This window comes from Apis mellifera, linkage group LG1 (genome assembly GCF_003254395.2).
Source record: "Apis mellifera strain DH4 linkage group LG1, Amel_HAv3.1, whole genome shotgun sequence".
Classification (NCBI taxonomy): Eukaryota; Metazoa; Arthropoda; class Insecta; order Hymenoptera; family Apidae; genus Apis; species Apis mellifera.
The window spans coordinates 16,676,463-16,689,182 of NC_037638.1; the positions used below are offsets into that span (position 1 = coordinate 16,676,463).

A 12,720-nucleotide genomic window follows, 5' to 3' on the forward strand; every position below is an offset into this window, starting at 1 on the left:
TATTTTAGATAAAGAAGAATTAAGAATAAGAGATAGACAAAAGCAATTATTAAACCTTGATCTACACTTGACATTCACACGGCCGCCTAGTGCATAATAATATCTCTGACATTAAACATCAAATAAACGTGTTTGGATTTAACTACATAGTTTTCCTGCATAATATTGATGTATTTATATTAATTTATAAATAATGTCGAAACAACAACAACAATCTATAATTTAAAAATGATCAAGAACTGCACGACAATATTTCTTAACGCATGTCTACAAAGTAAGAGGCACGATTTCACTGTAAAATTGTTGTAACGGAATGCATTATTACATCACTTGTATTTAAAACTTGACCCATAGCAAACTTGATCCAATTATAGATATCTGGAAATAGTTAATAGAATTTTACTACGATTAATAAAATAAATATAATCAAATTGGAAAATTATTATCAATATTCAATTTCATAAAATTCTAGAATATCTAAAAAAATTTCCAACTTCAATTATCAATTATCAATTATCATTTAAAGATCAAATGAAATTATCGAAATAAAATTTTTTAATTAATATATCAACGATTACACAAGTTTCTTGACTGAAACTTTTAATTCTTCTATTTTATATTCTATTTTATTTTTTAATTTTTTTAAAACAACTTAAAAAAAAATATTTATACATACGTAAAGGCAGTATTTCAATCAAACATACACACAACTAGAATCGAATCGAACGTTATGTTAACTTTTTATATTATTACGTATTAAAATTATTTGATAGAATGTAAAACGAGGATACAATCAATTTCTAAGAAGAGAGGAGATAAAAATCTGTAGACAAATTGTTTTGTCGAATCTTTGAAAGACCTAAAAACCAGCCGATCCTCCCAACCTGTCGATCAATTCGCTCGTGAATGAATGCATGACGATCCCGTTATCGTTTCATCCGAGTGGGTCACCGACACTTCGACAGGATTTTACTCATAGCTGGTTCGAACGTGCGCGTATCGAACCTATGCCGTGAGCAAACCGTTGCCGTTCAAGCTTGGTGGGGACTTCGACAGGACCGTCTCTTCTCAGGAAACAAGGTACCTGTGAAATTTCTAATATTCTTAAACAGTTTCTACAAATAGAAATATCACCTCATTTGGTCTTGCGAAGTCAAACCTCAATTGCAAAGTTTCAATTCTTACTTGGGAATTGGAATCAAAATATTTCAGACACCGATGACTCTTCGAGAAAAGAAAAAGATAATTCCAATTTTAAAAAAAATGTAAAAGATATTGGAGATCAGGAAATACGATCAAGTATATAATAATAGCGAGAATAACAAGATAGAATTAACGATAGCAACAATTTCTTTAAAAAAAAAAAAAGAAAAAAAAAGATACTTTCTCTGCAATTTTAAAAAAATATTTGAGATCAAAGATATCATCGAGAATATTCAATAATTCGACTAACTGAATTTTTTTAATAAAATCACGAACTTGAACGGATATATTTTAACGAATACCGATAAAAATCTTACATGAAATATTCCTCGAACTTTTTCATGCACGTTTAACATGCATATATTTTAACTATATATAATCAACCAACTATCAAACGTTTTCCACGATGACGTGAAGAGAATGGGAGGGGGATCTGGAAAGTGGAGCCAAGTTTCAGCCGTCCCTGGAAACCAGATGGGGTCTGAAAGCGTGCTCGCCTTCGAGGAACATATCCATACAGTATTAGTGTCCGCGGGAACGAGTAACCTGTCGTATCTTTTTATCATTCTATCGTGGAATACCACCAAAGGCTCGTAATTTCGCGGATTTTTCGACCATCGCGAGTAGTTATCCAACTATTGTGGACGTTGAAGATTCCTCGAAGAGGAGACGTTTCAAAGGAAACGTTTCGAGACAATTATCGAGTATTTTGCACAACTGAACGATAACTAAAACTGGATAGACAAGTATGAAGATCGCCACGACCTTGTTCCTCTTCGTAGTTGTCGGTACGTAGAACAGTTATTTGTCATATTAGTTTCAAATTTTAAGATGCAGCTTCTGAACTTGACATGTGTATTTTCTTCATAATTGTATATCGTGTGTTCGTGTTTTTAATTTGTATGTAATTATTTATAGGAGGTATAGTTGATTGAATTGAATGTTAAAATAAGATTGGATCAAGTTTAGAATTTAATAAATGATTCTTCTAGAATCATGTTTGATATCTTTCATTGACAGTTTTCATTAATAATGATTTGATACATGATTTCGTTACTTTCATGATTTTATGTGGAACTTGGAATTGTAATTTTTAAAAGAAAGGTGAAAGTGTGGACGTAACATTAATCATATAATTATCGTTAAAAAATCGTAAGAGTAAAGTTTCTATATCGATTAATTTGAGGAATTAATATAAAGAAGGAAGATCGTGTTGAAAATACATATTTACATAAACTAGAAGCTGCGTTTTCAAGTGTATAATTAAGATATTTGGATATTCATGTGCAAATATTTAAATATTCGTTTTATGTCACATGAATATTTAAGCGTTCCAATACAAGTCTCGATCTAAAAGTTTCTGACCACTAAAATATATTATACTTTACACAAGTTTCTACAGAATCTTTTTATGATATGAGACTTACATATCAAAATTATGTCTAAATATTCAATAACTAGTTTCCAATGTATTTCATTTTATATTTCTTTCTTCTCTTTGATCTAATAAATGATATGGTACATTGCAAGGATTGGAAACTAGTGTCTTACAATACTCTTTTTGGGTTTTTGGGCTTTTTTTTTCCACCATTCACGCTTTGTATCAAAGCATTTTATATTCTGTGCTATCGAACCCAGATCTATCTTGACTGACACCATTGTACACTCGATCTTACTACTTTTTCCTTATCACTCGATCTTACTATTACTGGACTTCACTACTGGATCTTCAAATAATCGGATCTTTCATTGATAATAGCTTAGTACTTCTCTATATAAGTATAAACTATATTCCTCTCATTTTAATACAGGGATCTTTGTAAATATGATTCTTTGTATCGAAAAGTGTGGGAAGTATTGCGTTCTTAACCGCACTACATACATATATCCTGCTACTATGGCTTTTCGTGGGCTAGCAGAAGTAATTTTCATTAATTTCACGGTCCTCTTCTCCACAACTTAAGCATGACCGATGTGTGGTTTTGCATCATGCGTCGCGATGTTACAGTATTACGAATGCAGTTTGTAATAAAAATTTACTGAAAAAAAATATTAGAAATAAATCTTCGTTTTATTTAGATAGTTGTTATATTTCTAATAGAGGTGAAAAAAATGTTGAAATATTCAAAATTCTTTCTTCAGCATTTAATGAAACTTCTTTCACTAATTATAATAAAAATCGAATAAAGAACTCCATAGGAGATTTTGGAAATGTGTATATATAAAAATGTAAATAAGTTGTAAAGTACCAAATATTAATTAATATTCAATTTCTCAACGATAATTATAAAAATGTGAAATCTAGGAAGAAATCAAAATTGATTTTACTTTTTATTTATTTATTTATTTATTTACAATTATTATTTCAATACATTAATTATATATATTCAGTTTTCATATATATAATATTTTCTTTTCTATATCAATGTCCATTATAATGTTTTATTCAAAGGGAAGATGATAGGAATATGAAACAAAGTAAAAAAATATGAGACACTAAATTTTTGTGTGCAATATTGATAATTTTAACAAATAATTGTACTTCAAGCACAATATCCAAAAGAATCTTCCATGTCTGTTGATATAATAATTATTTTTGTCATGTTTTATATTTTCTAATAGAAGTTTTTACTCTGCTTATTAAAATGAAATTTGCTTTAATTTATTTTGTGATTTTTAAAGAAATTAAAAAGATAAATTATGCTGCAAATATAGTTTTATCATATTAACGAAGAAATTTAAGTATTAGTGCTTTGATTATGATATAATAAGAGAAAGTTAAATAGCAAATTAGTAGAAATACTTGATTGATAGAGAATATAATTAAAGTTTCTCAAAAAAGTTTTTTAAAGACGAAATAAATACATCACATATATAATATACTTATATACTTTATATATTACAATATTTATGCAATATAATATGAAACATTATATAACATGGACAATCCTCAAACCTTTTTCACTTGATTTTTCTATTTATTATCATTCTGAGGCTTTCTCTATATCGAAATAAATAAATAAATAAATAAATAAGTAAAATAAAATAAAATCTCAACAATTACATCTTCTTCTTTGCCAAGGAAATTATTCATCGTAGCGTTTACGTTCGCGCGTAAAACGAGCGAAACAAGGATTCGAACGATGCATTAAATGATATGCATAAACGCAATTGAATGGCCGCGACGCGACGAGGACAGAATCATTGAAGAGGAAAAGTAACAGTAACGTCGATCGTACGCATTGGCGCGAACTAGAAAGTGTAAAAAACATCGGTTTAACATTGATAAAAATATCGATGCGAGAGAAATAGAACGAAAGCAAGCGACGAAAGTAAGCAATTATTTTTTCCGTGTCGACAATTGTATCGACGATTATAAACACGAATCGAGAAAGGGGGTCGAAAATTGAGTCAATCGCGCGTGTCATAGATGAAATTGTACATATTTTCGAATAATCCAGCAATGATACTCGAAGATAATAAGAGACGTATATATGTGTATATATATATATATATATATCGTGGAAACTCTTACTACTGTTATATTTTTCGTTGACAGCGTGTAATACGCTCGTCATTCCAACTTTCTCTGTATATTTATCGAAAAAATGACTTTCACGTTGGAAATCGAATGATAATTAGTTGGATTGTGATGAGACGATGAGTTTTTTTACGAATACACGTGGAGAAAATTTGTCGAGGAAAGAAAAATGCAATGATCTTATAATTCATAAAATTCGAAAATTTATTCGATGAGGATACGATTTTTGAGAAAGATTCAAGTTCATTAGTTTTCTTTTAGAAAGGAAAAGTTGTAATAAAGATTCAGTTTTTCTATAATTAATCTTCATTGGATCAAATGGAATATCATTTGACGAAGATAGATTATTGGATTTCGTGTAAGAAAAGAAGAAAACTGTAACAAGTTGTGTTTTGTGTATCAATTGTGGTTTCCGTTCGCTGGATCGATTTATTCGACGAGGAAGCAGCTTTCAAAACGGATACAGAGGCACAGATTCTTGTAGGATTGATACTCGTCTGGTTCCAATAATGTTTCCACTAAGTTTTGGACAGTTACATGTTATTTGGGGAATCGGGTCAGCAACGGGTTTATGTTTTGTATCTAAGTGGTCACTTTCTACATATAGTTTTCTTTCTATTATTTCTTCGGTGACGATCTTCAGATTTTTTTTTCATCTCCTCTCCTTTTCGTATAAAAATATTTGACGTCAATAGCGAAGAGAAACGAAGACGATTTCTCTATGCAAGTAATAAATTATTTATATTCAAAAAATGAAGAATATCGTTTTTATATTTTCAATATCTTCAACGATTTATTCTTTCCTTAATGACGATTCAGATTCTACTTGTCATAAAAAAGAAAAAGTATTTGGTGTATATAAATAAAAAAAGGATTAAATTTCAATAAAATTTCAATAATAAATTTCACGATTCATTTTATATAATCGTTGACTATTAATAAATCCTGAATTTTTTAAATCAGAAAAAAGATTTGATGACAAATGAGCCGCGATTGTGAGAGAGGCGATTGTAAAAAAGTACCGTTCTCAAGGTAAAGGTAAAGGCCGCGTTCGTGGGAAAGTATTGCGAAAGGTTTACTCCATTAAGAACGAATCGCTGTGTCGTTTCATATAAAATAAAGAAACGATGACCAAGATAAAGAAAAGTGAATTTAATTCTTCGTTTATACGATTTTAATTAGACTACGTGACTGAGATTACTCTTGAAAAGAAATAGTGAAAGTATCCTTGAAATTTTTACCACCAAAATCATCGTCCTCAATCTTACCAGTGAATAGAATCTTGAAAGAATGATTAGAATCTGACCCAGCTTTTGAAACAGGACTGGAATTCTTTAAAATAAAAAGAATAAAGAAAAAAGATAAATAAATAAAGACAATAAATAAATTTTATGCAAAATTTGTCTCAAAAAATTTAAAATTATTTAGTAACTCAAGTATTATTTCATTTGAAATAAAAGATAGTTTGAGTTGAAAAATGATGAATTATATTTTATTATTTTTATTTTAGAAATAAGACATTTTGTTATAAAAAAGATTATATTTTGATAATTAACAAAGATCTTATAAAAAAATAAATTATATACATATTTTTTGCTACAATCGTTCGTTAAATAACGTTCTTCTTAAGCATAATCTGTGACTTTATTCTTCAGTAATTCGGTCAACATGTAGGCTTAAGCTTTCTCGTTTGAAAATTTCACTATATTCATGCACGCGACGTAAGCTGAACCTTCGAACTGAAACGTCTATAAAATTTTAGATTTTAAATCATTTTCAGATAATACAAAATGTACTTATAAAATTTCATCATTGTCAATCTTTTCGTTTATTATGAAACGTATATGAAATGTTATATGAAACGTATATGAAATGTTGTATGAAACGTGGAATATATTAAATAGAATAACTTTCTTTTCCATTTGTAAAATGTTACATAGAATCATATAGAATTGTGGCACAAGGAATATAGGCTAAGGACATAAAAGAAGTAGAAAATGTATTCAACGATCACAAAAATATTAAGAAAGTGAATTTGCATCCAGTCCAAAGCTACAATTTCATAATTGAGATGTTAATACAGTGATGCAAATATATCGCAACTGACGTGCATTAAAAGCATCTATCAATTAATTTAAATAGTTATAAATTATAATTAACATTTTCATTCAAATCAAATCACTTTAACATTTATTGGTGTTTTTATATAAGAAGAAATTTATTTTTCGAGAAAATAACCATTTATTTTTTCCTGCAATTTACACATTATAATTTACCATTTCATCTCTATAATTAATTCAATACAATTTCATCCATTAACGCAATGACGAGATGAAAAAAAATTCCATTTAGAATATGAAGTAAAATCAAAAGAAAAAAAAAAAAACGTACAAAAAAAGGAACGAAAGAAGCCAAGTGCTATATTAACTATTAATTATACAGATCGTAAAGTTAATTTTACAAAACTGTTACAATGTCGCAATCTTTATTCGTTTTAATTTCGAAAGGCGCAAGATTATTAAGAATTTTGAGACACGGAACTGATTTTGAAGTATGGAACGTGGCCAGTCTTTGTGGTCGAAAGGTTGATTGGACTTTTCAAGTGGGTCAGTAGGCTATGGCCCAATGGCACGTTGGCAAATCTTCTTCGAACTCGAGTTCCGGAAATATATATTCCTTCTACAAACTTTGGAACATTTCTTTCAATATCTTTCTTCCTCTTTATTTCAATCACGATGATTAAAAGGTATTTAATTCCAAAAAAATAAAACTTCTGATATCTTTCATAATTAATAATAATGTTACAAATAACAAGAAATTCTAATCTACTGTTATCTGTGATATTTTATTTAAATCAATACGTGTTAAATGATTGTGTGAATTTTTGACTAAGCATATATATGGAATCATAATTTGCATGTTCTTACATGATCCGTTTGTTTGAACTTTCTTCAAAATCTGTGTGTGATTTCATTTTTTTGTGAGAATATCACGAAGATTTTGTTTCTTCTTTGAATGAATATTATTATCTTAAACGATTGAGTCATTCTCGATGGAGAAAATTATGTAGTCGATGACGACTTGGTGCAGATGTAATGGAAAAAGATCCGGAATTTGTAACACTTAAACACTGATTTCACTAAAATTGGCATCACGAGAGGAAAACGAAAGTTATTTACTACGTAGTAAATAAAACGTCAATTATTTAAATTTCACTTATCCAATAATTGATTATCTGAAATATATATATGTTTAACTATAAAAATGTTTAAATTCTATACAATGGATTCTATAGAAAATGTCTAAAAATAATTAATTTATTTTTATATTTCTCTTATGAAATATATACATGAGTATTTTATGTAAAAATCCATATATCAAATTGTGTTTGATTTCTATTTGTTTCGTGATGTATTTACAAATTTGATTTTTAATTATTTCAAATTACACAAAGAATCTTCTAATTAATTATTCGAATAATCGACATTTTACTGTTATTATATAATAAAATACATATTGATTATGAATGAATCTTTCAATTATTCTAAAAATAATTAATTATCTTGATCTAAAAAAAGAAAAAAAGAAAAACTTCGTTAACGTGCATTTACATGAAAATTAACTACGTTAACATCATAAAAAACTGAGATTGAATTAAAACGATCGTATCAATGTCGTTCATGGAAAAAAATCGCTAATTACAATCAAGGTTGTCGTGCTTGATGAGATCGTCGTTTACGATAACAAGACTATTCACGGACAGGGGTCAATAGCACAGATTAGGAATGGTGGATTAAATCTGCTCCCGTATTTATGGAAATTCTTATGCTCGCAAAATTTTAGTCCCTTGTTAACTGATTCGAATAGTTTAGAATAATAAGAAGAATGCAAGTTATCATCGTAGCGTTGCATCGATTTTTACGTCAAAAAATCCGGTTTAGAACTTTCTCTGAGAAAGTTCTCCTATTGTTTCTGAAAATTTATTGCCGATTTCCTAAAACGACGAACCATTAATTTTTTCAAGAAAATAAAAAGAAGTAAGTTGATGAGAAGAATATATTTCATTCTCAATTAATAAAAGAAATTGAGCGTTTAATAATTTTTCATGTAAAGTTGTTTCAATGTTTTCATTGTTCGATGAGTATTTGATAATTTCTCGTCCAATATTGATAATATTGATCTGGAAATTAATTTGCACATCATTCAGTTTACAATACAGATAAACGAGTCACCGAGAGAAATTAATTACAATGAAATCAGAAGCTGGATCGGGGCAGGGATCCATAGTTGTTCTTCTCTTCCGGTTTGGTTGCAGGATGCACGTGGCGGGAGACACTAGGGACGTGCGTGTTTCAGTCGGACTTTGGTTTCGTGCTTAACTGCGCCTTCAAAAAGTCCGGCCTATTTCGAGTACGAAATCTTGGAGGTGTCAAAGGCTACGTCGGCCTGGGTGAGTCGAAACAAACCGGTCGAAACAATTTTCGCGAAAGAGAATTTGCTATGAATGCCCTCGACATTGTAAATTCTTCAATGAAAATTTAATCATTTTTCCATCGTGTGTTAATCGATCATAAGTGTTCTGTAAATATATTGTACATTGATGATTAACATTTTAATACTTTTTCCAATTCTATCACTACTTGATATATTAACATACTCCTCTTGTGTGCATATATTTAACCATATAAATTAAATATCGTTGGAATAATGTGATGTGTATAAAATGGATAAAGTGTTAATGTGCTTATTTTTTTCTATTGTTTATAAAAAAAAAATATTTCAAACAATGTAAAATATGTATGTAATGATTCTCTTTTCAAAAATCCTTTCTTATGACTATTTCGCTGTCACTTGAATCAATTAACTTTCCTCTGTTAAGTAGTAAATCATTATATTTTCTTGCAGGATTTGTAAATAACATACTTTCCACTGTTTACATCTATTATTTGGCGGCCTGATTTTTCAATACATGTTGTTGGAAAAGAAGAAAAAAAAGAATCGGATGTTTTGCGCGCTATCTTGTGCAACTAATTGCGAATTATGCAAGAAATGAATAGTTGAATACTTAGTTTTTGAGATAAAAAAAATGATATATATCAAATCTGTGATATCATAACATTTAAAATTTAAAATTTTACAAAATCAAAATCGCATAAAATTGTCCTTTATATTTCTTTATTCATCAAATACAATATTCACAAAAATAAAAATGAAAAATAGAATCGAATAATATTCATTTATTCATAACGTTGAATCGATAATTATGTACATTGTCTAATTAAAAGAAATTCATGTTATGAAACCAAGCGCAAAAACTGAATTATCATAAGATCCTAATCAATGGTGTAAAACATGCGTGAAATGAAATATTATCTTTTTAACTTTGAAAAAAGAATCTCTCTTTTTTTCAGTTTATGTCGCTGTTGCTTTGACAAGTATGAATAGGATAAATAAGAAGAAAAAAAAAAGAATATTATACACATTACATTATTCATTTAAGCCAAGAAGATGGCACGTAATAAAAACTTAATTTACATTATAATTGATCAAAGATCAAAAGGATCGTTTTAAAAAGTTTGCAGATTTATAGAACATTAAGGAAAGCAACATAGATTCTTGCATAATATGTGATTGCTTAACTCTTTTTAATTCTTTCCTCTAAAAGATCTGGTTTCTCGCATTCTTTTGAAGTAATGGTATTTGTCACATTACATAATGTGCATAATTTAATATAAAATTAATATAAAAAATGAATGCATGTCTGGAAGGTTTATTTAAAATGATATCATTTCTATACTATGCTTTCCAGCTATAAATAGATATTAAAACAAATATTAAATTGATCATTAGAGCATTTAAATATAGAATTTATTTATAATTATATAAGTTTTTATCTCGAAACGAAAATCTTTGAAATTTTCAGGTTTATAGGTTTATTTAAATTTAGATTTAGAAATTTTATGACAATTAATATCTATTAACTTCAGGATTTTCGGTGGGCGACGAGCTGGGTTTTGGTCAATCCTTATCCAATGTGGAGGCTTTGAAAAGAAGAAGTGTACAGACCAGTAGAATTGGTTCATCGTCCTATACTAATTTGGTAAGCCTATTAAAAACGTAGAAACGTGTTATTTCTTTTAAATAAAAAAAAAAAAAATAAAAAGAAACGAATTCTTAATTATTAAATTTTGTAAATGGTTTGATGAATGGTATCGACAATTTTTTCTAATTCAATTTTTATTCTATATCATTACACAGATATATATCTTCTTGTTAAGTAGTTCAAGGAAAATCTAAGGTGAATAAGAATGTAAAAAGCAATTCCATCATGGATTCCTATAATGGCAAGATTTTTTTTTCTTCTTTTTTTTCACTGTATTCCACATTGAATCCACATTTAATATGATGCTCAACACTGTTTCCTTTGTGCAATCGTAATCCAAGTCTGCATTCTCATTAGATTTATTATAATGAGAAAAGAGGAAACAAATAGCTTCTTTGATACTTAATAACTCTTTCTTAAGTAACAAAAAATGAGATAAAAAAATATATTTAATATCTCTAACGATAATCTTTAAACAATATTTCTAATGTTTGTAAAGGAAAATTAATCTATAGATTAATTTTCTTTTTGAAAATTTCTTTTAAATCTTGTAATCACTTTTCGAATCTACCTTAATCGATTGATATTAAAATTATATTAACAATTCACTGGATAAAAATTGTAATCACATCTACAAATTTTAGATACGTTTATTAAAATATCGATTAAGCCTGAAAGTATGCGATCAACTTTGTCGTAATTAGTGCGTGAATTCTTCGCGTAAAACTTTCCACAACAATAACACGTTAGGCCTAGTTAAATTCTCATTCTCATACTAATGCATGTATATTTAATTTTTATAGATGTACGAAAAAAAAAAGATGAATGAAATAGGACAAGATCAAAACATATAAATCATCAATATATGATTTCTAATAATTTGCATAAAATTAATTAGATATGTATTTCAATTAATTTTTAAACATGTTTCAATTTTCTTCGTTATTCTAAAATAAATATATTATATTTTCTTCAATTCTTAAAAGCTTAAAAAAATATAATAGAAATATTAAAATTTTTCATCTAATAAATTTTATATAAATTATATTATTGCTATTTATCCTTTAATCCTAAAAAAAATTTTCAATGATAAACACTAATGCATAACTAAAGTTTTTATGTCTCTAGTTAAATATATTAGTATTAAGCGCGATGGTATATTTACAATTCAATTTTCATTTTTAATACATGATTATTTGACTACATACAAGTAAGGAATCATTAACTAAGATTAACTAATATTAGCTAAGAGAATTTTGAAATACATAAAAATCACATCCGTATATTTATGAAAATAAATACGTACTTATAATTTTATTTCTAATTTCACTCGGTTAAAAGTCAATATTAATTTTATCAAAAATTATCCATATACTTTTAATCAAATTCTTTTCAAGAAAATATAATTGCAATGTAACGATAATAATTCGTTTAAGGCAAGCAATCGAGATGATCAGAGACAGCACATCCAAAACACTCGACAAGTGGTGCCTCCTTTCAAACCTTTGCCACCTGGAGCAGCAAGGCCGATAGCTCAGCAACCAGAACGACAAAAGTTGGTGGTACAGCAAAATTCCACGGTTCTTAGAACCATACCAGCACCTTCCTTATCAACAACGCAGCAAGATTTGTTGAGGCAACAGCAATTGATGCAAGAAGCCAAACAGAAACAGCAATTGAAACTGCAACAAGAAGCTTTCGCGTTGCAAGTGTTGAAGCAACAGAGGCTACAACAACAGGAAGCAATGAGACAGCAGCAATTGCAGAAACTTCAACAACAAAAACAAATGGTGGCTCAACAACACAAAAGGCATCAACAGGTCGTTCCAATGCAAATGATAAGGGATCAGGTAATTTTCATTCAATTCGAGTA

The 12,720-nt window shown here is 28.3% G+C and overlaps 1 protein-coding gene across 2 annotated transcripts in view; it reads left to right on the plus strand.

The window, feature by feature from the left end:
• The window catches only part of LOC413560, a 15,178-nt gene continuing 2,458 nt past the window's right edge, over nucleotides 1-12,720 (plus strand). Inside the window, exons 1-6 of one of the 2 annotated variants that reach the window (XM_397001.6) lie at nucleotides 1-274; nucleotides 774-1,080; nucleotides 1,621-1,991; nucleotides 9,060-9,194; nucleotides 10,732-10,844; nucleotides 12,284-12,697. In XM_397001.6, coding sequence (XP_397001.3) covers nucleotides 1,952-1,991; nucleotides 9,060-9,194; nucleotides 10,732-10,844; nucleotides 12,284-12,697 — 702 coding nt within the window. In that variant the 5' untranslated portion in view covers nucleotides 1-274; nucleotides 774-1,080; nucleotides 1,621-1,951. Of the gene's footprint in view, nucleotides 275-773; nucleotides 1,081-1,620; nucleotides 1,992-9,059; nucleotides 9,195-10,731; nucleotides 10,845-12,283; nucleotides 12,698-12,720 lie in introns of those variants that run through there. The other variant, XM_016913717.2, reaches the window with a different exon arrangement.